The sequence below is a fragment of the Doryrhamphus excisus genome, linkage group LG1, assembly GCF_037039965.1.
Source record: "Doryrhamphus excisus strain RoL-2023G ecotype Guam linkage group LG1, RoL_Dexc_Guam_v1.1, whole genome shotgun sequence".
NCBI lineage: Eukaryota > Metazoa > Chordata > Actinopteri > Syngnathiformes > Syngnathidae > Doryrhamphus > Doryrhamphus excisus.
The window spans coordinates 7456006-7482759 of NC_136357.1; the positions used below are offsets into that span (position 1 = coordinate 7456006).

General features: G+C 40.7%; 1 protein-coding gene across 7 annotated transcripts; it reads left to right on the forward strand.

Moving 5' to 3' along the window:
* The first annotated feature begins 5250 nt into the window (after positions 1 to 5250).
* Positions 5251 to 26745, forward strand: myrf (myelin regulatory factor). 7 transcript variants are annotated; one of them, XM_078789104.1, is made up of 28 exons: positions 5251 to 5731; positions 10824 to 10867; positions 15359 to 15449; positions 15593 to 15862; positions 16094 to 16155; positions 17061 to 17283; positions 17361 to 17461; positions 17616 to 17730; positions 18747 to 18942; positions 19026 to 19111; positions 19240 to 19350; positions 19426 to 19531; positions 19955 to 20155; positions 20290 to 20398; positions 20525 to 20634; positions 21364 to 21524; positions 21615 to 21687; positions 21790 to 21872; positions 21962 to 22030; positions 22122 to 22205; positions 22359 to 22426; positions 22500 to 22574; positions 22659 to 22883; positions 23011 to 23101; positions 23222 to 23284; positions 24534 to 24639; positions 24738 to 24812; positions 25080 to 26745. In XM_078789104.1, the coding sequence occupies exons 2-28, from the start codon at positions 10849 to 10851 to the stop codon at positions 25158 to 25160; spliced, it is 3054 nt and encodes a 1017-aa protein (XP_078645230.1). In that variant the 5' UTR covers positions 5251 to 5731; positions 10824 to 10848; the 3' UTR covers positions 25161 to 26745. The 7 variants fall into 7 exon arrangements, with proteins under 7 accessions (XP_078645230.1, XP_078645220.1, XP_078645226.1 ...); XM_078789094.1 differs by lacking the exon at positions 10824 to 10867; XM_078789100.1 differs by lacking the exon at positions 10824 to 10867 and having other exon boundaries at positions 19426 to 19516.
* Positions 26746 to 26754: the final 9 nt, after the last annotated feature.

A 26754-nucleotide genomic window follows, 5' to 3' on the forward strand; every position in this document is an offset into this window, starting at 1 on the left:
GGGAGCAGGTGAGTGACAGATGCCTCCCAGGTAACTCAATATGTGAGGGGAGGAGCTTCATACACACTTGACAGAGGGAGGGGGGGGGGGGGTCACAGTGCATCAGCTAGCCACAGGTTTCATGGTAAATTTGCATGACAGCTTCCTTACCTGTTCCATATAAGCAGCCTGGCATATTCCAGTTATCGATATAATACATCCTCCATAAGCTATTGATTTGACGCACGGTGCATACATTTGAGCATGTTTCAGTCTCACAAAAAGTGCAGTTCCTGTGGTCTTTTTGTAAAATGCTGAACCTTTAGGCCATCTACTCTCATACATTGTGTTCATACCAGCAGTGAGGGGCCAGGTAAAAGGGGGGGTGGGGGGAGAATGTGATGAAAGTCTTGTCTAAACAAAACTCTGACATGTATGCTTGGCTGTTGAATTCCTGATATGTGATTTGTTTTAATGGCGGTTGCTATGGAAACTTTACCATGAGGGTTTGATCATTAACTGAAGCTGTCAGACCTGAGAAATCACCTGTTTGAGGAATGGTGGTTGGAAAGAGTCTTACAACATAAGTAACCTACAGGAAATACCTGAGTAATTAGTGTTGAGTAACACTTTACACAAATGAATGGCAACATCACATATACTGTGTGATATTTATATAAATATATATTGTATTATGTGACATGCCAATAGGAGCTACATTTTGTTAAAATACGTAATGAAATATAGTAATAAAATACTTAACCGTAACCACATCCTAATAAATATTCGGTCCTCTGTGGAAGTACTACTCCAGTCTCAATCAAAGCAACGACACCCTCTATTGGAGGAAGTGTGTCAGTACTCATCCATGTCAACCACCATCTTGCATAGCAGTAGGTTGTTCGCCTGGCCGATGGCAAAACAACAATTCGGTGTAAAGGTGTCAGGACATTTATAAGCAAATGATAGATGATGGCGTAAACCTACTCCTGTTGAGGGAGGGCCTTTCAAGTTTGAAGTGGATGGCTTCCTTAAGCTGCTTTCAAGCGGTCCTATCTAGAATTTGTGAATTAATCTGAGTGTGAATGGTTGTTTGTCTACATGTTATATCTATATGTGATTGGCTGGCGACCAGTCCAGGGTGTACCCCGCATCTCGCCCGAAGACAGCTGGGATAGGCTCCAGCATCCCCCACGACCCTCGTGAAGATAAGCGGTAGAAAATGAATGAATGAATGAGTTGTTTAAATTTAGAACTGAAAAAGCGTCTTGGATTATAGCCCAAATGTCTTCAACAAGAAGAATACATTTGCGATTCAACCTTTTGCGTGTGATATTTAAAGTGGCATGCATCACATTTTCCATACACCAAGAAAACCTAATAAAGTGGAGGCATTGTGACAAACGCTGAGCAGTTTTCAACTTCACAATTGCACATGAATGAGGCACTGCTGAGCTGCTCTGTGGCTTTAAACACGAATACGGATAATGACGAAATGTACTAGTTTCAAACTCATATCCAGCAAAAATGCACAATCTGTAACGGATACTCATTTATAAGGAGTATCTGGCTCATCCCTACACACATAGTTTCCCCAAAATAATAATTATTAATAATAATAATTTTCACAGTTTCTTAATACAGTTGTCCCTTGGTTAGCATCGTTAATCCGTTACAGAAGGTAACCAAAAACTGACTTTAACCAAAACTGACTTTAACCAAGGCAAGTTTTCCCTATTGGAAATCCAATTAATCCATTCCATTCCAAAAATGTAAAAACACATTTTCTAGACAGTAATGATAGTTTTATATGTATAAGATTATGTAAAAGTAAGGGAATAAACGTCTGCATGGTTAGTAGTTAGCATGCTGGCCACACAGTCAGGCGATCGGGAAGACCTGGGTACAAATCTGTGCTTGAGCAGCTCTGTGGGGGGTTTGCATGTTGTTTTTATTGTTATTCTTATCGATATGTTCTACTTATTGTTGATGAGGGCTTAGAAAACATCATCCTGGCATAATTGGCAACGTAGACGCCATTCTCAGACTTTGCGATGACTTCCTTCTTGAATTTAATAGTGGTCTTGGTATTCTTCCTTTTTCACCTCTGTGATAGACATCATACCCTTGGTCCCCTTAAGTTTGTCCGTGGTGTATTTACAATAAATAAAATTAGAAATTACATTTGCAAGTTGAATATTTCTCTCAGCATCGTTTAATGAAGGCTCATCTAATTGTGATAAAACTGCTGCTATGGCGTCCACACATTTTGCAGCTATTTAAAAGACCTTTTACTTCTCCCATGATAAATTTTTTTTGTATATAAGTCACCTATATACCCACATATGCATATGTGGTTATATAAGATAAGAGATATAGAATAGCTAAATGAACTGTCTTAACATGGCCAGCTGTTTCATTGTCCCCCTCAGCATCTATCTGGCTCTCTGTCTCGCTTGTCCTCTCAAACAATCTGCATAGTGTAGCTGCAAGAACGAAGGCGTTGTTTGCTCTGAATGGAGGAAAAGCAGTGAAGAGGGGGTGCAGAGGGAGATGCTCCAGCTGTGGGGGGGGGGGACAGGACAACACAACAGCATCTCACATGTGGCAAAGGGGGAGGTGGGTGTCCAGGCTGTGGGGGCGACACACAGTGGCATTGTTATGAGGGGGTGGGAGTGTTGCTGATAAGAGTGAGAGAAATGGATCATTCCCTTTAAATCACCCCCCCCCCCCACCCGGGAAGCCTTAATGCAAAACACTCCTGATGATGTAAGCTTATGTGGAGGCTCCACAGATATGTTTTAAATCATGAAAATAGATAAAAGAATAGTGACTTTTTATTACAACACATTCTTATCTAGTGAAACCAATGAATTCACTGCTGAAACGTAACTTGCAGTAACAGTTAAAGTCTTGTGCATGCCCTCCTCCAGATGTGACGGGTGGAAAAATTTACAACATAAGTCAGTTGAACTTGCTTAACACAACTTGAAAAGGATAGTAAAAAGTACATTATTAAACAATGAGAACGTTCTCTTGGAGCAATATAAATCCTTCTCATTGGGTGGGAAAATATCACCAACTGATAATCTCTAGACCCCCAAGCCAAAGACAGACAAAAGAAAAAAAAGGAAAAATGGAACTGTTAACAGTGGAACAAAAGGTATCACTGGCAAAAAGATGAAGCTGAGACAAAAATAAACAAAATGCAAAGGACAATAAAGTCAAGGCCATATGGGCCACACAGAATAATACTAAAACAAGTACGATCGGCCCACCCTCGGCCATCTCTGTGTGGAGTTTGCATGTTCTCCCCGTGCATCTGTGGGTTTTCTCCGGATGCTCCGGTTTCCTCCCACATTCCAAAAACATGCTAGGTTAATTGGCGACTCCAAATTGTCCATAGGTATGAATGTGAGTGTGAATGGTTGTTTGTCTATATGTGCCCTGTGATTGGCTGGCGACCAGTCGAGGGTGTACCCCGCCTCTTGCCCAAAGACAGCTGGGATAGGCTCCAGCACCCCCGCGACCCTCGTGAGGATAAGCGGTACAAAATTAATGAATGAAAAGTACGATCAGTACTACACAATTACTTACAATAGTGCTAGCAAAGACAAACTTTTTTTTTTTGCAAAGCCAAACATAGCAAATGCAAAAATGGAAGTATCACACACTAGTTTAAAACTTTAAAATAACAGGGTAAATCCATGCATCAATACTAATAATGCTACAAGTGTTTTTTCTTACCCTTCTCACAAGTCATATTGAAATAGTTAAGCAGAAAATTATGCCTAGCAATGACATTCCATTTAGGTTTTGGAGAGGCGGGGCATTGAGGTACATTTCAGTGCATACTCTCCAAGTATAAACAACAGATGTGACAAATAAGTGTGTTCTGTAGCGGCATCCACACTTGGTTAGCGTTATGAATCCATTCTAGACTCTAATCAAAAGGCTACTTTTACCTTCATTGAAGACATGATTCTTTACACGATGTGGCAGGAGGCTCAACCTCCTGTTTTGGCATGAGTTGTTCATTCCCTCGATACTGTAACCCAAAATAGAGCCAATGAAACAGCCAGCATTTTGATAAAGAAGAAGGAGAAAGTGAAAAACTAAATTAAATTCAAGAACTAACTATTTTGGAGTCTGTAACCTTGAATGTTCATTTAGCCCCTTCCTTTGTAATGTATATGCATTTAGAATTGTTTTGTGCATGTAAAACTATAATTACAAAATGATAAAAATGTTTATTTTGAGACATCATTTTGTTATTATCGGCCTGATATCAGCCTTCGGACGAGAGGCGGGGCACACCCTGGACTGGTTGCCAGCCAATCACAGGGCACATATAGACAAACAACCATTCACACTCACATTCATACCTATAGACAATTAACCTAGCATGTTTTTGGAATGTGGGAGGAAACCGGAGTACCCGGAGAAAACCCACACATGCACGGGGAGAACATGCAAACTTCACACAGAGATGGCCGAGGGTGGAATCGAACTCCAGTCCCCAAGATGTGTGGCCTGCGCGCTAACCACTCGTTCACCGTGCAGCCCCATGACCAAATATTTCCCAAAAATTGCAGCGTCCATGTGTATGGAAACATGTACATCGAGATGTAACTTTAAGTGAATGCCGCTCGTTTATAAATTCACACACAAACCAATATATTTCAGGAACAGTTACAAATACAAGATGTATTTGATTTTCTCAGATGGTTAAGATAAGAACTTTATTGATCCCACACAGTACCTGTAGTAATAATTCACATTACATCAGTTCTAGAGCACAAAATAGTGCCTTTAAAAAAACACAACTCAAGGCGCAAGAAACACAAATATATTCTTGTATAAAATATGTGATAAATTAATGATCTACCTAGCAACCCTTGTGAGGATAAGCGGCATAGAAAACAAATGGATGCATTTATTGCAGTGTATGAAATAGCATACATTTTTGATGTATTTCCAATTTACACTGTATAATTTTATTGTGGTCTTCTTGAAATATATTCAGCATGATTATGATATACAGTAGATGTTTTATACCAATCACTACCCTTTATTAACTCAATTAATACAACGTGTTTTTGTGGTATGATTAAACAATGAGATCTGTAAATCTGGTAGTCATGAAGATTCAAAATGATCATTTCATATACATTGAACGTGTACTTTTCTTTTTTTTCCCCCTGTCCGGGGTCTGTTAGCAGCCCATCCCTCACCTGCCTCCTCAGCTCCTCTCCTCCGACCTCTCCCCACACATCCTACCCGAGAAGGAGAGGCGAGAGGAGGGCAGCGAACTTCACTGACGTGGAAGTAGCTTTTACGCTGACAATTTGACATCTTTCCCCCCACTATATTCAATATTTATGTGGTTGGGGGTGAAAATGGCTTTTGGGACCTGAAATGAAATTAATTTATGCCGCGCACGTGGATTTGTTTTTGTTTTGTTTTTAAAAAAAAGAAGCGAATTTGAATGTTAGCATACCTTCGCGTCTCTAGCTGAGTTTGACCATAGGGTTGCGTTCGAATTAAGAAAATCTGACCACATGAAGGACCTGATTTGTAGCTAAAAATTGTACTTTCAGCCAGTAAACACTTGTGATGCGTCTGTGAAAGTTTCCCCTATCCGAATTGCCGTCGTTCGGACCAGGGGGAAAGTTTTAATGGATTTTTTATGTGGGACCCGCTAGGATGGACGTGGTAGATGAAACCGAAGCTTTACAGAGATTTTTTGAAGGTAAGCCGTCTCACTCGTAAATTATTGTGTTAAATCAAAACTGTTAAACATTAAAAACAGATTTCTAATGCAAACGTTTTGGATTTTAAAACGAACTAGTTATTTTTCACAATGTCTACATTTTATTGTGTCCATGCAGCTGACTTTTTCATATAAAACCCCAAAAATGCAAGAATGCTGGAGGGGTTCAAGGGTGCAGCAGCAGCAGTGCAAAAGTGCTAGTGATGGGTAACAGATCAAGTTAAACTCTTAGGAGGGAAACGGGATGGAGGAGGGTGAGCTTGAGTGTTGGAAATTGTTGGGATTCAAGTTAAGAAGATAAATGGTGTGTGTTGCAAAGGTACTGCATGGGACAGGAGCTGTGCAGGATTCTCATTTAGTTATAATGTTCTATGTGTAAAATGTTGTTGAAGTGCACTTTTGATCCCTGGAATTTGTTTGAAAACACAAATGAGTGTATGAAGGCATTTTTGTGCTGTAAGTGTTTTTGTTATATAGCAGGTGCACGGCACTGATGTTTTGCTTTCAACAAATATGCAAGAAAACACATTTTGTCACATAAATCTGACTGCCTTGGTACACATACAATCACAGCTCACTACTTAAGAGAAAGTCAGTGTCAAGTGTCCCCCAAAAGAAGTCAAGTGCACATAAAGACACACTCTACGCTTGTGACATAATGTAAACTTATATACACAACCATCCTTGACTGTCAAGAGTTTTCTGTGTCATTTTGACAGGAATTTAGTGTGTTTACATTCTTGCTTTGGGAGTAAAAGATATGTTCTCACTCTTTGGTTTTATGTCAGCCACGCTTGCTTGCACTGAAATGTCAGCTTGGCCATGAAAAGTAAATAGTAGGCGCTTGTTTTTGATGCATTGTGCTGCACTGTGTCAGATGTTGGCTTTGAAGAATTGCTCATGATTTTGAAGATGGTGAAATGGCAAATTCTTGATATTTTTTTTTTTTTTCGTGTCAGGCTCATGGACCTAAAAGCAATGCTGTGGTAATGATGTTCGAGCTTCTAATAAGACTTTAATTATTTGCATAGTACCTGCCGCCTTATTTGCATAGTACCTAGGAATTGCTGTGACTTGATTTAATGTTTAAATTTCAGATTTTCCAGTTAGTTTAACTGTCTAGTTACATGAACGTCAAGTGACGCATATCTATTATCACTGTGTTTATATTTACAACACCTAAAATGATCCACATGCCCAAAAGGCAGGTAAGCCACAACCTGCTGTTATACAGAAACATAAGTGATATCAACATCGGTCAGAGGCCAAATATAGTAAGTAAAAGGTGAGTAACGTTGGCAACTTCCCCTGAGACCATAATTTTTCATAATCGATACAGTTCGAGATATGTATTTGTCGTACACATTGTGGTCGTATATCTGAGGTTTTCCCATGCTTGTGTTGACATAACGCCTAATATACAAAAAACATACTGTATTTTTGTTTAGTTTGAATTTTGTAGTCGCATAAATCCTGTCAATTATTTTGCTGTATTGACTCTGTTGCTCCACTTTTGTAGCATTGTACTGTACTTTTGTTTTGCATAATACTTCAGTTAGTGGCCTTTATCCAGTAGCACACTTTGACCCATCTCAGTGATGGATCTCACTGGTAAGCTATGTTTTAATAGGATTACTGCAATATGTATACATCACCCTAATGCACAGCATGCATTCCAGGCATAGCGTCAGTGCTTGTTAAAACACAATGAGGTGAGACTGGTGTTTCTCCTCAGCGTTGGCTGTCGCTCCCTCTGCCTCCATTAGAGTAACAGTGTGCAGATAGGGTGAGGAGGTGAGACAGAGCAGACTCACAGTGCTGAGAGACTCACCCGTTGGGAGAACGCCAAGCAAATCTCCACTGGAACACCCCCTTCCTTTACCATAACTTGACCTTCTCATCTCTGACTCACTTAGACAATAAACAGTTGCTCACACTCACACAGACACACACTAAGGTTAGTGACATTTATTGCTGCTGTGTTGATTCATCTCAAGGAACAATCCCTTCTAAGTAAACTGACCAATTGATTGAAGTAGACCATCCACATGTGGATTTCATTTACAGAGTCATGACTGTTTCTACTAGTCGTACACTGTAATTTTAGCGCAATAACCATGATCTCTGGTTAAAAAATTTTAACATTTTTCATACTGTATTTTCTTGCTCAGTGGTTTTCAGAGTATAAGACAGATGTTCCCTGGGAGGTGCAGCAGCATGAAAAAAATAAAGCAGAACATCTTTTTCAAATCTGCTTAACTATCTTTCATTATGTCAAAGAAAAAAATAAATGTCTTTTAGTTTCAGTGAGCAAACAAACGGACTCTGTGGTGGGAAGAAAACGCTGCAAAGTACCGTATTTTCTTCCATACTTTTAAGCATAAATGTACACTTACTCAATAGCATATATACTATGTGCATTTTCACATGTACAATTAGCAAGTCTGGTATGCAGATCATCCATGTAGACTTTGTAGATGCTGAGTAAAACTAGTCGAACAAGTCTAAAAAAAAAAAAAGTCCCAGGGTTTAATTAAGTAAAGCATTGAATTGCTCAAGGGTGCAAGGCTTCTTTGAACTACACCATCACTTGGTCTACTTGTCTACTCTCTACTGTATGAATTGTCTGTCTGTTGTTACACAGAAATGCACTTCATGGTCAGTAATCAGTGATGTTCATGTCATTTCTCCACCCAGAAACACGGATGTGCCAATAGTTGAATGAAAGGCTTGCAGTTGGCATTCAGAAAAAAAAATCTCTCACCATGAATTATCACAACTTTTATGTTATACGGATAAAGTGTTTCACATCAGACCAACTGATGAGCACTGACATCTATAGCGGTGTGTATATCATTGTCTTGGTCTTTAGTCCAGAGAAAAAATATTACAGCTCATTACTTATGTCTCTGTATCAAAATTCCTATTAAGTGCCGCTGTACTCCCAAGACGATTGTGAATCATGGTTGGAAAGGTTGATTAAAAGCCAAATGCTTGCCAGTGGTCTGTGATTTACTGGTTCAGTGGTGATTTGCTTTAAGAGGAATGTATTGTTTGAGAGCACCCAGGCTTGCGGGGCTCACTTTTCATTGTTCACCTTTGTCATGAGGGCCAGTGGAGTCATCCTCAGCCAGTGACTATATAGTATGTATCCTTGTGTGTGTGGTGTGTGTGTAGGGTTTCCAAATCCCTGAAAACCAAATAAGGGACACCTTGTTGGCAGGCCTAGCTGACCCGATTGCCTCTATGGGCGTGTATACAATGATTTTTAGACTACTTGAATCAAACTATACTATTTGAATATGAATGAACGCAATGTCAAAGTCTCGCCTTGATGCTGGAATTTAGACTGTAGCTTTAATGCTAATGAGCTGTGTCTGTTTTGGAGCGTGTTGCTCCAAGAAGCTCTACTGTACCCTTTTTACATATAGAGTCACGTCACACTTAACGTCACTTCCTGTCCGCCCTCACTCAGTTCCCCTTGCAAAACACAATCATGAATCTTATATAGTCTTAAATACATTTGTTCTTATTATGTCTACTATGTTGGGTAAGTATACCGTACAATCTACCTCTGCAGTTGTACAAAGTATTCATTCATTCATTTTCTACCGCTTATCCTCACGAAGGTCGCGGGGGTGCTGGAACCTATTCCAGCTGTCTTCGGACAAGAGGCGGGGTACACCCTGGACTGGTCGCCAGCCAATCACAGGGCACATATAGACAAACAACCATTCACATTCATACCTATGGACAATTTGGAGTCGCCAATTAGCCTACCATGTTTTTGGAATGTGGGAGGAAACCGGAGTACCCGGAGAAAACCCACACATGCACGGGGAGAACATGCAAACTCCACACAGAGATGGCCGAGGCTGGAATTGAACACCAGTCTCCTAGCTGTGAGGCCTGCGCGCTAACCACTTGTCCACCATGCAGCCCGTTGTACAAAGTAATAGCTGCCATATATCACATACAACAACGTAACATTAAGGAGCGGGACACAAATGCTAGCAACGCTAGATAGCTAGGTGAGCTGCAGTTCTAACATTGCAGTCACATTTGAACTTCATGCTAGTGTAGTTGTAAAATAATAGTATAGTTGTAAAATAACAGTCGGTAGAACACAGAAAAAAAACTATTCTGAACATGTTTACCTGACATGTTAAAGATTTATGGCACATAAAACCTTGTGTATGCTCCTGCACCAAGGTGCCAGCACACACTGGCTTGCTCCTCCAAAAAGCTGTTTTTAAAGCCACCAAAACAAAAGAAAACACCACTCCTAGCATTTCGGCAGAGATTTGCACACTACACGCTCAAACCCGATGAATCAAAAAGATCGCCTTTGGAGGAGACGGCAGAATAACTACGCAGAAGCATCATCCTGCCTTGCGAATACACTATTCTTCTGCAGCTCCATCTGCTGAGTGTTGTTTGTCACTGCCCCACATGGACCCCAATGCAAGTGGAGTGCATCTTTTTTTATTCGATCCTTTATTAGAAACCTCATATGTACGTGGCACCCTACCCAAAGTTGTATGGAAATTTTTTTTTTATAGTTTTTGCTTAATCTCTTCCCAAACCAAGAATGAATGAAAAAAGTACACTTTCAAAAACATCCTAATTCGACCAAACCTTGTTTCTCTTTTTAAAATGTTCGGTTTCCCTTGTTTTTTTTTTTGTCTGTCTTGCACTCACTCTCTTATTTGCAGTATTTCAAAAAATTTTTCAAAGCTAGCTGCGTGTCTCGGCCCCAGCCTTGTCACTAATCTCCTGAGCCAGGTCCACCAGCGCGACCAGTGCTTGTGAGCGACAAGGGCTGTGTGTGGTAGCCTGGTACAGCCCTTTCTCATGACCGGGGGAATAATCCTCATTATAACACCCCCCCAAAGCAATTCACACGCACACACATACACACAATGTTTTGCACAAGGCGTGCACACGTAGCATCGCACATACACACTTTGGTCTTTGAGTGGCTCTGGAGTCTGCTGGAGAAAGTCTTCTTGCTTCATTAGTGAATCATGTGAAAACAGAGTGGATTTGTTCTTCTCATCTTCTTTTTCAGGTGTTTGCATCTCAAGGACATCAACATGCTTTGGCTACGCCCAGGTACTCTGTTTGCTTGCCTTGTGTGATTGAGTGCTCTCTGCACAATGAGAGGCTTTCTCCTCTTGATTGTCTGTGTGTTTGTGTAGGAAACAGAATTCTCAGGAGATATAGCAGACTTGTCTAACACTTGTGATGTAGGTTAGAAGTATTTTTATATTATGCATATTTACAGAAAATGCAGAGTTTATGTCTGTTTCTGTTCAAATGTGTTGGTTATGGCAACTAATTCTGGTGATTCAGAGCCTTTTAATATCCTAAAACAAATACAGAAACTGATTCTTAATTTGTCTTCGAAGAATGTACATTCTCCGAAAAAATACATATTGTACCCGCACATGTTCAATGGCTTTGGGTAGTATCTTCATCTATACTCGACACTTGTATTTGCTTAGATACAGGTTTCCTGATTTTTTTTTGGCTTATTTGTCACACTTAAATGTTTCAGATAATAAAACAAATGTAAATATTAGTCAGTGACAACCCAACTGAACACATTTTTTAAAATAAAACATTTTATTATTAAATGAGAAAAAAAATCCATACAACAGGTCACAAAAGACCCCACAGCAACACGCGAAGAAGCTTAAGCTTCAATTAAGGTCAGTGTTCATGACTCCATTATAAGAAAGACAAATTTCCTGCGTGGGAGAGTCCTGTGACGAAAACAACTGCTGAACAAAAAGAACATTAAAGGCAATTTTGCGAGAAACATCTTGATCGCCAGATACCCCAGGAAGAGACAAACTTTACCATACTTTTGGAAGGTGTGTGTCCCATTACATTACAACGGTAAAATATGGTGGTTGCTGTGATAAATGGAAACACGGACTCTGCTGTATACCAAACTATCCTGTAGGAGAATGTCCGGCCATTTGTTTGTGACAACCAACTTGGGTTCTGTAGCAGGGCAATGATCCCAAACACACCAGCAAGTCCACCTCTGAATGGCGGAAGAAAAACAAAATGAAGACTTTGAAGTGGCCTAGTCAAACTCCTGACCTGAATCCTATTGAGATGCTGTGGCTTGACCTTAAAAAGGAGGTTAATGCTGGAAAACCTGCCAATGTGGCTGAATTACAACAATTCTGAAAAGATGAGTGGGCCAAAAGAAACTCCTTGCAAGTTTTAACGCTTGATTGCAGTTGTTGCTGCTAAGGGTGACCAACACGCCTGGGGTCAATCACTTTTTCACTCAGGGCCCTGTAGGTTTTAGTTTTTTTCTCCCACTTCTGAATAAAAAGTTGCATTTTGTGTTCAGTTGTTTATCATTGACTAATATTTTCATTTGTTTGATTATCTGAATCATTTAAGTGTGACAAACGTGCAAAAAAAAAACAATCAGGAAGGGAGGAAACCCTTTTTGACGCCATTGTTTACTTTGTTTACACTTTATCCTGGAAATGTCATTAATAGTTATCAAGGTCTCCAATAATTAAGTAGACTATTTAGGTTTAGATTGTATTTTGAAGGACCTAATTGAGCTCCTGTATCATTAATTCTGTGTATTTGACAAACACTTGAAACTAGCTAATTGATGAATTTGCTGAATTTAAAGCTTAAATGACATGTGTGTGTATGAAAACGAAATAGGACTGGTACCGTATCGTCATTGCAAGTTGCATGTTGGCACCCTGTGTGTGGACTAGGGCTGCAACTTTCTTGAAATCTGGCCTCAAAACTTGCAACAAGGTGGACACAAGTTCATATAGTGTATGATTGATTACTGGAATTACAACAGGGAAACAGTGTGGATTATGTAGACGTTGCTTAGAGAAAGGCCTTCTCCAACAGCTAGGAAGAATGACCCAAGCCAGGTACCACTGCTTGCTGCTTTTGAGGGAGATGGAGGTGGCTCCACAACAAATGGAAGCATGGTTGTAGACCTTGACTCAAATTCTTACATAATACCATATGTAAGATGATACATAATATCCTTCTTCATAATGTCTAATGTTGGGGCCAATACAAATTGAGCTGTGGGACAAAAATGCCCCAGTTTGGACACCCCTTGTCTCCTCATTGAGTATATTCATTCTACGCTGATTGCTGATCTCGCATTGAAGTGAAGGTCTCGCGAGGTATGCTGAAGTCTCCTATGAAGTCATCCATCCATCCATTCAAACATTCACTGTAGTATTCACAGAATTGTGAATGTATTGCCTCAGGGGTGTTTGACCGCAGAGGTTCCACCATATATTGTACAAAAGGAGGAAGGAAAATAGGAATGTGTGTCTATGATCTTATGTACACACACACTCTTAATGTTTGTGTGTAATTTAGATTAATGCTCTGCTGACAGCCAGGCTTTGAAAAACTGTCATAACACACACACACACACACGCAGTCATCCACATATACATCCACACCCACCCCCTCCATTCAATGAAAAGACCAGTCTGTATCGAAGTGAGTCTGACAATAATTTCACTGTTTCTTGCTGGACACAGCTGGACTGAGAATAAACACAGAGCAGTGGCAAACTCACGCATACATTGCATCTTTTCAACTTGACTCATTGGGGGATTGGATTTAGACGCTAATGAAATCATGTTGTCCATCAAGTCTTACTGTTAATAAATATTAGTTGGTGAAGAATTTGGCAGAATCGAACAATGTTTGTTGTGTGTCCGCAGTATAGTGACGTATGTGGTTAGCACATCTGTCTCATAGCCAGGTTGAACCCCCTTTTTGAAGATTGTCCATAGGTGTGAATGTCAGTGTCTCCTGTTTATGTGCCTTGTGATTGAGTGATGCCCACTCTGCCTTTCACCCAAAGAAGCATCCTGGCAAGATATCGGGTTGCCACACTATTCTCCCTATTATAAGCCATTGCTGTATGAGACTGTAGTTTTTTTTTTTTTCTTCAGATAAGTAGATTTGCAGTAGTTGCATAATGTATGGTTGTTACAAAACACAACACGCAAGTTTGTTTCAGAGTACTGTTAGTTTATTTGTGTCATTGCAGAAAGTGTTCAGCATCAACACTATGGATTTGCAGTGAATTCATTTTGATGTATCTGAACGCTTGGACTAATTACAAAGCAGTTAATTACATACCTTTGTCAATTACACTTGCCACAGTCCTCATCATTGTGACATGTTTAATGACAGCTAAATAGTAGCTTTTGGAGACATCCTCAGTTCTTCCACTCTGGACTTGAGCATGAATGTGAACGTAAAGATAGCGACAACTCAAGTCCTGTTTCATCCTCCCTTTGCAGTTGTCCTTTGTTTCTCATTTCTTATCATTCCATCCTTGGACGTTGTCGTACTTGTATGTTGACTTCCTTGCCCCCATTCTCATCCCTACCCTCCATCCATCCATCCAGCCTCTCCTCTCCCTTCAGCATTTCGTTATCAGGCCTGCCACTTTAGATTTACGGCTGTTGTGGGTGGGGTGCACATCTGGAACTTATTTCAAGGGGAACCATACTGCTTTTCTCCAGCTGCACTGGCACGCATTAGAAAGAGACATTTACCATCTGCTTCCATCCACTGACGACAGTGTAAACATGTTAAAGGTTGCTGAGGACATTGCAATGTGAAGATTGATGTGGCACAATAAAATGCAGTGTCTCTAATCTGGTTACATACATGTGGTCTGGCTTTTGACGGCTGGTTTGAGCTTAACTTTAACTTAAACATTACTGTTCTGTTGTTGAGAGGCATTTTTATCTTGAATTCAAACAAGAAGAACAGAATTTGTGGAGGATATAATGAGGAATAAATAGCATTTTTCTGATGTTAACACACAAATTCCATGCAACTCCTCCCAAGGAAATGCTTTATCTATCATAAAATGCGTGTGTACGAAAAGGAAAATGGAATCTCGGTTGTTGCCCATCCAGTGTATACCAGGTCACACACACACATGCAGTCAAGCTAAACTCCCAAATGCTCTTTCACAGAATGAAAATAGCATCATAAATCCTCACTCTGGCTCTCATATTTAGCCTATACCTGAATGTTTCTGTGTGCAGTTGATGTAAATATAGGAATAAGCTTGTTTTAAAGATTTAGTGAGGTCATGTGTTCAGGATTTGGGAGGCTTTGGCTCACAAAGGGTGAAAAAAAGAACCTGAACTCAGGGGGAGCACGGAATTATTAGGTGACATGATATATGTTTTTTACGGTATAAGATATTTAAGGAAATGTGAATGCAGTCAAGTGGTAGTAGCAGTGTAACCGTTGGTAAACGTTACTACTAACATAGTTAGACAGTTGGTCATGCATGTAATCTTTAACTTTTTCTTTCCCAGTAAGCAAATCATCGCTTTTCTTTTACACACACAATTATCTATTTTGAAAAACATGGAACATGCAACGTAATCAATTAATTTGTGATTTGCAGGAAAATAAACTGGGTTCCTTATTATTTACAGTGAGATTATGTGGAAACTGGAGTGTGTATGGACTTGCTGAAACATTCCTGTTATTAATTGCCAGATGCTCTCTGTCTTCCCTGTCTGACCCCCTCCCCCTTTATCCCAGGTCATGATATTACCAGTTCTCTGGAGCCAGCCAACATCGACACCAGTATCCTGGAAGAGTACATCAGCAAGGAGGACGATAGCACTGACATGTCAGTAGAGACTACACACCAACCCAGCAACGTCAAAACAACACACGCTGCCGATGCAGATCATGTTGTTACAAAGGAATTTGTTTTTTCTGATAAGGCTAATCCCCAACCCCCCTTGTTTTTTCTTCTCTTCCGTCTCCCAGCTGCTTCTCAGAGGTCCACAGCACCCCAGGACCAAATTACTCATCTCCCCAAGCAGGAGTGTCTTCCTCAGGGGGGTTGGTGTGTGGAGTGAGCCCTCCTATTCCCCTTCGCCAGGGAGCCCCTCCGCCTGGACCCCCTAATTGTCCAAACGCGTACCCTCCAGGTCCATCCCTGAGCCTCCGACATAGCTACCCCTGCCTGGGTCAGCAGCAACACCACCAGCAACAGGCTCACGTCAAGCCTGAGCACAGAGGCCATTACGTCCCTGGGTGAGCACACTGGAGATGAGTGGAGTCAAAAGCAGACACTTGTTAAGACAAAAGTCAAGGGTAATGATGCAGGACTTTGCCTTAGTACTGTAGTCATTCATGCATAAGCTTCTTTTATACAAATAACAGATATACAGATCAGTCTACCAAAAGGAACCCACAATCTTATACAAAAAACTGAAAAACTTGCCGGTCTAGCATACAGTGTGTCTGTTCTTTTTCTTTCTTTAGAACACTACCTGAGTCTCCCCCAGACTCAAGCTCAGAGCCGTACTCTCCTCAGCAGGTGAATGGTGAGTCAACACAATCATCTTTAATGGCCAGTTACAAAACAGAAACTGGTAAGACAGAAAACACAAACAATATGTATATTCATGCTTGCTTTGCCAGGAAAAGGACTCGTGAAAGTTTTGTACATAATGTAAAGCAAAGTGCACTGACACTGTACTGATATAAATTTTAATGAGTTATATGGGGTACAATATTTACAGCAGAATATGCTCAGAATTTAAATTTAAACCTCTAAAAGTAGCATCGTTTATCTCCTAATTGATTATATGATTGTAAGAAGGCATGGCAAGAATGCATATAATACTCGGAAATGCTGATGTTTTTTCACACAGGAAAACCCTGAGGTTCGCACTAAAATCAATAAATGTGTTACTCATCACTTTACTGTATTCAGCAGAGTTTAAAGACAAAGACAAAAATTTAGTGCAACTAAATCGATATTCAAGACACTAGACACAGGCTCTGTCATTGATTAGCCAGAAGAAGCATAAACTTTCAAAGCTTTATTTTAAGTGTTTCCTCACAGAGTGAAGATTTTATTGTTTCAAAGTGATTAGAAACAACAATATACCATAATATCAATACCAAAAGTCAGTGTGTCACTATTTCTGGGAATACACCATTACACGTCTTGCTCGTAGCAGAGTGGGAAAGAAGGACAAAGTAAGAAAGTAAGCTGAAAGCTTACCATGTCCACACGGAATGAGAGGAGAAGCTTTTTTTCACTTTATCATGTCGGATACGCCATGGATGACTGACACTGCAGCCAAGAAACACACTACAAAATGGGGATAATCGACTGTTGGGATTCAATTCATATAATGTTCACGTCTGAGTTACTGTGTCACTGTGCTTCCTAATCAATAAATCAATTATCTGAATTAATTCATTAAACATTGTCTTTTAGATCCCAACATGATAAGGACCATGACACCGGAAAACATGTGTCACATGACACCAACGCCACCCCTTCCACCACATGGCCACTATCCCAGCATGCACCGGGACATGTACCTGAAGCCTGAGCCAATAATATCCCAGTATCCCATCGGTCCCGCCACAAGTGCAGGTGGAGACCTGCAGCAGACACAGATGCTCCACCAGCTCCTGCAGCATCCGCAGGGGCAAGAGTGAGTGACGATGAAAAGATGTTTTGTTCCTTTACTGTATGATTGGATGTCATTTATGTTTGTATTTGCTTCAACAGCGGGATTCCTGTTCACCAGGCCAAAAAGAGGAAGCACTCCGACTCACCAAACAGCACCCTCAATTCCCAAATCCTCACAGGTATCATCAAACAAGAACCAGGTAGGCAGGCATCCTTCTGTCTTCCTCACCTCTACCCATTAACTCGCCCATTCTTCATTTTTAACTCTGCACAAAGACAAAACAGTGTAGTTTGAGCAGTCCGCTGGTTTTAGCATCTGTGCTTAAATCCTTATATTTTATTGGTTTATTACAGGCTTGATGCAGGATGCAGACAATGGCTACTTGGACCCCAACTATCAGTGCATCAAGTGGCAACCTCACCAGCAGAACAAGTGGACGCCACTTTATGACGCAAACTGCAAAGAGCTGTGGGTGGAACGTGTTTTGGCAAATCTTTATTTAAGGCCCACTGTAAAAACTAAAGGCAGTTCCCCAAGAGCTAAAAATGAAAAGAGTAATAATTGTTTAGGAAGTTAATTCAACCACAGAATTGATGTGGAAAGGTTGCAGAGGTTTACAATATAAATTCCTCAGAGGTGAGCTGTGAGGGGGAGTGATCAAGTCCAGGGTTTCGGCTAAGAAAATCTAGGTGAGGAGGAGGAGGGTGAAGGGAGAAAAGAATGCGCATGTACGTAGTCAATGTTGGAAACAGAGAGTAATGAGTAAAGATGACTTCACCAGACCTTTCAATAGGAAACGTCAACACAAGGGAAAAGATGTCGTACGTAGTTTAAGGATTGACAATACAGTGGGATCTTATTATTTTTAAATAATAAAATAACCGAGTGGTTAGTGCGCAGGTCTCACAGCTAGGAGACCCGAGTTCAATTCCACCCATGGCCATCTCTGTGTGGAGTTTGCATGTTCTCCCCGTGCATGCATGGGTTTTTTCCGGGTACTCCGGTTTCCTCCCACATTCCAAAAACATGCTAGGTTAATTGGCGACTCCAAATTGTCCATAGGTATGAATGTGAGTGTGAATGGTTGTTTGTCTATATGTGCCCTGTGATTGGCTGGCGACCAGTCCAAGGTGTACCCGCTGCTTGCCCAGAGACAGCTGGGATAGGCTCCAGCACCCCCTCGTGAGGATAAGCGGTAGAAAATTAATTAATTGAAGAGGTAAATGATTTTTATTTGAATGAACACTTCTTAATGGTCATGTAAGTGTGGAGTAAATTAAGTTGGCCGTTTGAGTCGGAATCAGGAAGTCAATTGAAACTAGTAAAATATGCAATAACATGTTGTTTATTTACAAAGACGTTCAGTTCAACATCGTTCGAAAAATGAATGTGTTCAACAGACATGGTCTTTTGAACTTGTTCATGCACAACACTGTCGATAATACAATATGTCTCCATTAAATGCCACCTTCTCTTGTCTTTAGTCCCATGCCAACCTACCGGGTCGATGCTGACAAAGGCTTCAACTTCTCCTTGGCTGATGATGCATTTGTATGCCAGAAGAAGAACCACTTCCAGGTGACAGTATACGTAGGCATGCTGGGGGACCCCAAGTATGTCAAGACAAGTGAAGGCCTGCAGCCCATCGACTGCTTCTATCTCAAACTCAACGGAGTAAAAGTGAGGGACCGTAGGGATTGATGATGTCCTGTCATGGGGGCCCCCACAGTATGTTTATTTAGTGTGTTGTTGTGGTCGTTTTGGATTGCAAGGTGGAGGCCATGAACCAGTCCATCAGTGTGGAGCAGTCGCAGTCGGATCGCAGCAAGAGACCTTTCAAGCCAGTGTTGTGAGTGTGGAAGTCTTTGCATTAACAATTATCAATGATCAATTCATTAAATTCAACGCATAACATTGACAGAGATAATAAATAATGTGTTCCAATATGATGTCTTCATGAATTTCCTCTCCCTCCAGGGTCACGTTGCCCCCAGAGCAGGTCACAAAGGTCACAGTGGGGCGACTCCACTTTAGTGAAACCACAGCAAACAACATGAGAAAGAAGGGCAAACCCAACCCTGACCAGAGGTGAAACACGTGCACACACATGGCAATTTAGTTCTGCATTCATGCTAATTGAAGCTGCTGATTTTGTCCTGGCAGGTATTTCATGCTGGTGGTGGCGCTGCACGCTCAGTCCCACAGTCAGAGCTACACTGTGGCTGCTCATGTGTCTGAGAGGATCATCGTCAGGGTAACGTCCAGCCATGTCTGTCTGCCTCCTACAGCAATCTTATCAGTTGCGAATGTTACACCTTTCTCTTGTCTTTCTGTCTTTGACGGTTTCTCTCTTAGACAAATAAATAAACAACATTTAATACCAAATTTCAATTAATTATATAGTAAATGATTTGTGTATATGGACACAAGTATCGGGGGCGCCAATACAAAAACATGAGATCATCCCAAATGATGGGATTGAGGTTCTTCTTTATGAACAGAGAGGGTTCTTCCCCAAACTATCCCCACAAAGATTGAAGCATAGGATTGTCTTGGGAAGATTCAGGGGAAGGCCCTGATTGGTTAACCTGTTGATTATTAGCCGTGTGCCAAAACTTGTGTGCATATTTAGACTTTGATTTTAAAAGCTGCAACAGCGTCTTTGCACTTCTTCCATGTCTGGCGGTCACAGGCATCCAACCCAGGCCAGTTTGAAAGTGACAACGAGGTGCTGTGGCAGAGAGGCCAATTACCCGATTCAGTGTACCATCACGGGAGAGTTGGCGTCAACACAGACCGGCCCGACGAGGCCCTCGTTGTCCATGGCAACGTCAAAGTCATGGGCTCCCTGGTGCATCCGTCTGACATCCGAGCCAAAGAGAATGTGCAAGAGGTTAGGATGTGTGTGTTTGCCATCATGTCATTCAAATGATAGCCGCTCTTCATCATTCTTAATTTAGTCATTTTCATCTGTTTTGGTCATATTGGCATCTGCTTGTGTGTCATTCATTTGTGTGGTGCATGTAGGTGGACACCACAGACAATTTGAAACGGATTTCTCAGATGAGGCTGGTCCATTATCAATATAAGCCTGAATTTGCTGCCACCGTCGGCATAGAGAACACCGCAGAGACCGGTAATAGACATCTGTCACTCATCTCATTTGCCACTTTCTTGATATCACTTTTACTGTCCTAATTTCTCTTTTGTGGTCATCCACATTGGAGATGTGTACATAACTTTATGTCACACTGTTCTTCAGGAGTGATCGCTCAGGAGGTCCAGCAAATCTTACCTGAAGCAGTCAAGGAGGGGGGAGATGTGGTGTGCGCCAACGGTGAAACCATTCCTAACCTTTTGGTCGTTAACAAGGTAACCAACACAAATGATTTTTGTTTTTCATATTATTACCATACTGATATAAGATGTTGTTATTGTCCTTGAATAAAGTCTGAAAGATGTATTGCCTTATATTTGGGATCTAGAGATTTGTATATGAAGACCAGCATGTGGCACCAAACAGCGACTCTCTGGAAAAAGTGTCTCAAAGATTGGACAAGTTAGCAAAGAACAGAGGAGAAGTAAAAGACAGGAAGCAGAACAGGAGGTAGCAAAGATGCGGATGCTTAGGTTCTCATTGGGAGTGACCAGGATGGATAGGATCAAGAACGAGTACATCAGAGGGACATTACATGTTTAGAGGCCTTGGAGATAAAGTCAGAGAGGCCAGACTGAGATGGTTGGGACATGTCCAGAGGAGAGATAGTGAATATATTGGTAGAAGGATGCTGCGTTTAAAGCTGCGAGGTAGGAGGCGCAGACGAAGGCCAAAGACGAGGTTTATGGATGTAATAAAGGAGGATGATCCCTGAAAGGAAAAGCTGAAAGAAAAAGAAGAAGAGGAGAAATTATGATATTAATTTTAAGATAACTGTGATTATTGCAGTCAACAAGTTGTTGTTTCACTATTATTGAAAACACTATAAAAAACATGAACCACCAACTACTGAGGGACAAAACACAGTGTAGAAAAACACCCATAAATGCTGATAATTGTAAACAATTAAAAAATCCTAATAATATTCTGCATGCTCACTGAAGGAGCGTATCTTCATGGAGAATGTGGGAGCAGTAAAAGAACTGTGCAAGCTGACCGACAACCTGGAGACTCGAATTGACGAACTAGAGCGCTGGAGCCGCAAACTGGCCAAGCTGCGTCGTCTTGACAGCATGAAGAGCACAGTGAGTGGAGGCACTGTCAGGTAAGGGCAGAATTGTTGCATGGAGGAGTTTTTATTATGATGTGTTTAAGAATACAACATTTGATCAGCCATGTGTTCTTATCTCTGTAGCCAGTCAGGAAGTTATTTTAGCAGGACAGGAAGTGGACCACTGAAGAAGAAGACAGTCAAACCTGGGGGCAAGGTCTGCTGTGATGTGAACTCATTTATTGTGTGCCATGCAAACAATATAGTACATGAGGCCGAACAGCAGCATGTTTATTTTTCTGTATGTGTCCTGCCACAGAGCTCACTTTCAGACCAAGGCTGTATCAGTCAGAGGTTCATGCAGGGGACCATTCTGGCCCTCGTCATTGTCATGACTTTCAGGTTAGACAATGTCCATATCCATTTTTATTTTTATTTTATTTTTATCATCCATTTTTTACATTTTCATGACTTTTTTCCTCCTTCCACAGTGTCATTTCCATGTCCATTCTTTATGTACTGACTCTTCACCATCGAGAAGATGTCATAGAGAAAGATGGGTATGTCCTGCGTTTCAGAAACAAACTTTCCGGTGCAAATTCTCTTCTCTTTTTAATCATTTTTCTCCTTACTGCATGAACTGTGCTGTAGCTTTGTTCACCCGTGTGGTCTCTACATCTCTTGGATGCCCTTCATCACTGCCACTGTTACTTTCTGTCCATCTGCATGTTCATGGTACGGCACATGCCTCTCTTTCCTGCTATTTGTCTGACTTTCTGAGCCATCTTTTTAATCACATCTTTGATTGCCACATGGTTCTTCAAACTGTTGTTATGATAAACCCAAGTTTGGTTTAAAGTGTTGTCTCATTTAATGTGAATGGTGCAGGTCCAGAGCTGCATTGGGATCCTCACACAAGAGTCCATTTGCTCCATTGCCCACAACTCCTGCGCCAGGTAAACAATATTTGAAAATAAATATTTGTTGTGGGAATACTTAATACTGTAATGTAAATGGTGTCATTGACAGCTTGCTGCTCAACCATAACTTTGAATAACCAATCATCTACAATTGTGACATTAAATACCAACCAATCTACAGCAGGTAGGCAAGCCATATATGTATCTGATATTTTCCCATAAACACACACTAGACACAACAATGAGATTGCTAACATAATTTCCTCAGATAACCTGGTTCCCACACCAGGGACCATTAATAAGAAGGCCAAGTCCAGAATAATGGACAAGGATGGACGCAACAGAAACCGTCTCAGTCACACGTCAGCTCCACTGTACTTTGCCAAGTCCAAAAGGCCTGCATCAACAGATCTTGATGGGGCAGAAACACCCAATCGTCTCCCTGGTGGTCAGCAGCCAACACCACGCAGACAGCGAAGTATATATTTAAAAGGTAAATGGACATGCATATCACGGTAGACACAAGCCCAGCAAGCAAACAAAGTCATAAACAAAGCTATACATCACAATGCTGGGAGTGCGGACACTCTCATCGCAACTTTTCTCACCTTTCACAACAGGAAGATCAACTCCATCTCTGACTCGTCTTCATATTGTGGAGACAGACCAAGAAATCACAACACAACATTGCAAACCCTCCAAGAGCTGCAGGTGCAGACATACAAATCATTTTAGTGTTATTATTATAAGCATGAGTTATTTCTGTGTTTTGAGAGTTCAAATGGAGATCTTGTGTAGTGATGCTGCTTTTTTTTCCTGTGTCGACTCTAGCTACACAATATCTCTGCAGGGAAACACAAATTCCTCGCTCTCGCAACTTACTTTGCACATGATGTGAGTATATCAACAAATCCCACAATATACAAAGCTATGGTACAAGCATCTGTTGTCTGAAATGACCTTTATATGACCCATATATGTACTGTGTTCTCCGTATACATAAAGCAATATAGTGATGAGTACAGTATGCATAGTATGGTATGGTAAGTATAGTTTAAAGCATGCTTAACAAGTTACATTAATGAACTTTACTTTGTTACATTTGCACAATTCATCATGTCGTAATACCTGCATGTTATCGTATGTGGAGCCTGGTCACAATCACATTGTTCATGTGCGTGGACAGGCAATCATCACTGCTGCACATGATTTGGGATATAATGTGATCCTTTTCATCATTTTCTTTTTTTTAAAACATCCACTTTTTTTTTTAGCACGGGGGGGCAAAATGTAGACTGGGAATGACTTGCGACCCTCTGCGTATATTAAAAATCCAGCACAATAAAACAAGAAAAGTAACAAACACAACCAACAAAATGGCAAAAGACAAGCAATTTTACGAGAATAAAGTAGTATAGTATAACGGTATAACAATCAAGTCATTGGGCTCTAATTTTGTAGACCAAGCGCGGCGTAGGGTGTGGCCAGCATGAGCAGCGCAGTCTGGCGCAGCGCCACGCACCCATGCTTCCACCGGCGCAAGCGGCAAAGAGGGAGGAGAGAACACACGACAGGGTTTAACACAGCCGAGTGTAATTTTAATCAATCAATGAACGCCTCTCGGGGAGGGGGAGGGGCGATCTGGCGGGCATTCAGCACAGCCACGGAGATAAGCGATGAGCGGAGCTGTCTTGTGCTTTTTTTCTACACTTCTAAAATGTTGCTTTCTGGGGACAAGTCATTCATTTAGGGGGGGTTCCATGCTATTTAAAGAGTTCTCCTTCCTCATGTCACTCAACATGACCAGTATCTCTCATGTTCTACCTGGTTCCTGGGTCTCTTCCACATTCTCGTCCTTCCTGTTTTCCTTCATTTACAAAATCGTACAACATTTTATTTGATGCAGTATGAAACAAGAGAAGATAGGTGGCTAATACTGAGTCAGTCGTCAGCTGCCACTAACTGAAAGGGCGTCTTTGTAGTAACCCTGACAAAGAAACTGTATATCATGTAAACGAGGCACTGATGGAGAAGGCGTTAGTTCAATATGAATTGTGAGCACTTTTGACTTTTAACGAATAATTATCCAAAAACAAAAATACCATTGGTAACAAACTTGATAAAATCATTTTCATAATTTCAGGTCCACAGACAGTGTGTGGGTTCAACAATGTACAACCACCAAAGGACGTCTATGTCCAAATCATACTGAAACGGAACTGTATGGTGAACAAAGAACGTCAACAAAGGTACCCTGTAAAATCAAAACACATTTGTTTTCTGCAATTACAATTGTGATCTGCATATTATTTTGCTTTTTCACTGACTGTTGACTTTCTTCTTCAAGGGGACTGATCACCTGTGGTCCTTGCCTCTGTTGTCCTTCCAGGACATCACCTATCACTTTCGGGTTTCCTCCTCTGTAAGTACCCTTAACTTCCATTCATTTTCTATGCCGCTTATCCTCACTAGAGTCACGGGGGGTTGCCGGAGCCTATCCCAGCTGACTGTATATGTGCCCTGTGATTGGGTGGCGACCAGTCCAGGGTGTACCCTACCTCTCACCGGAGTCAGTTGGATTAGGCTGCATCATACCCATGTGATCTTAGTGAGGATAAGAAAATGGAAGAATGGTTTGAAAAATATGTTTTTTTTTGTATTCATTTGTATTTTTGTACCCCGCCAACAGAATGAAATGAGTTGCACCACTGAGAAAGAAACATCCTCCTTCTCAGACTACCACTTTGTCATTGCAAGCAGCTGCATGTGAGAAGAGTGCCTCCCCTGTGCCTTTACAGCAAGCCACATCCTCTCCTTTCGGGGTGATGTGCACTTTAATGTGCATTATGTGTCCTTATCATACATTATTTTCAAAGTAAGTGATGTCAAACTATATGCTATCTTTAAGACATCTGTTTTTGCTGTGGTCCACACTGTTGTTTGTCACTGAACATTTTTTTGATCACTGTAAACTGTGTTGAGTTGAATGCCATTGTGAAATAATGTTTGTGACTTGACATTACTCATGAAGAAATAGGCCCATCATATTATACAATCTACTGTCACTTCAAAACATGAACCCAATCATACACTGGAGTCAAGTTCATTGTTGCAGGTACTCAATGGTCCACACTGGTACTTTCTTGGCCTCTATTGCAACACAGCATATGCCGATTGTGGGGTTTTTCATGTAAATCGCCCAAAACTGCTCGGTGGCCGATCGATCAGAGCATCCCTGTTACAAATACAATACTACATATTCCTGTGGCGGGGCCAAGTCATGTGCATTTCTACAGATTTACAGACTGGATGAATAAACAAGTAATAACTGGAAATCCCATAAGGGAATATAATGCATTATGTCCAACACTGACAATATTTCAAGAAAACACTGGAATAGCTTACACTGTATTTTGCTTATGCTGGTAAGGTGAATAAGAAAGTTGCTTTTCCAATCATTTGCTCCCTAATTATCCATTGCAACTCATTGCTGCCTCACCTTGAAACTCACTTTTTAAAATAATGAATCATAAAGCTGCAAGGGAGTTTCATTTCACACTCCAGACTTGTGAATAACAACACTGTTTGAAAGATTTGTCCTCCAATGTTATAATAAATAATATGCAGTCATGTCATGATTTTAATATACAGCATGTGATGTATTGTTGAATATACTGTTAGTTTTTTGATTTCTTGTCTTGTTCTCAGTTGTGTTTTTGTTGCCCATACATATGTTTCGCAATTTCATTACATAGGAAAGACAGCCATCAGAAAAAAATGTATATAAAATATCATAATAAGACTCAAAGCTGCTTTACCATAACTGTTACATACAGGCTGCATAGTATTCTTGCTTATTTATTTATAATGCACCTACTAACATAAATTGAACCACTGTCGCACTTTTCACACTGTATATGTGTGTGTATATATACATATATAAATACACGCACACACACATATATATAAATATATATGTATGTATGTATACATATAAGCCCTTTCTGCTCTGTCCATCTACTTCACATCCTCTGGTAGAACTGTATAGAAATATACTTACATATAGTAATTACATAGTTGTGTAGTAGCATTGTGTTTAAAGCTGATGCTCGTTTTTATCCTGTTGTTTTTATAGGTTGTGTTTTTGTATCAATAATATATTAACATTTAGCTATTCATGAAAAGTGTATGACGTATGAAAACATTCTGTTCATTTCTAAAATATAAAGTCAAAATACCATAACACTCATGCTTGAATTTCACTACATTTAATTTGGAGTCCACTTTGTCCTCACACTTCCAGAGGTGTAATACTGTATAAAAACAATTAAGTCATTAAATAAATAAGTGTGGTGCAAGAAGGA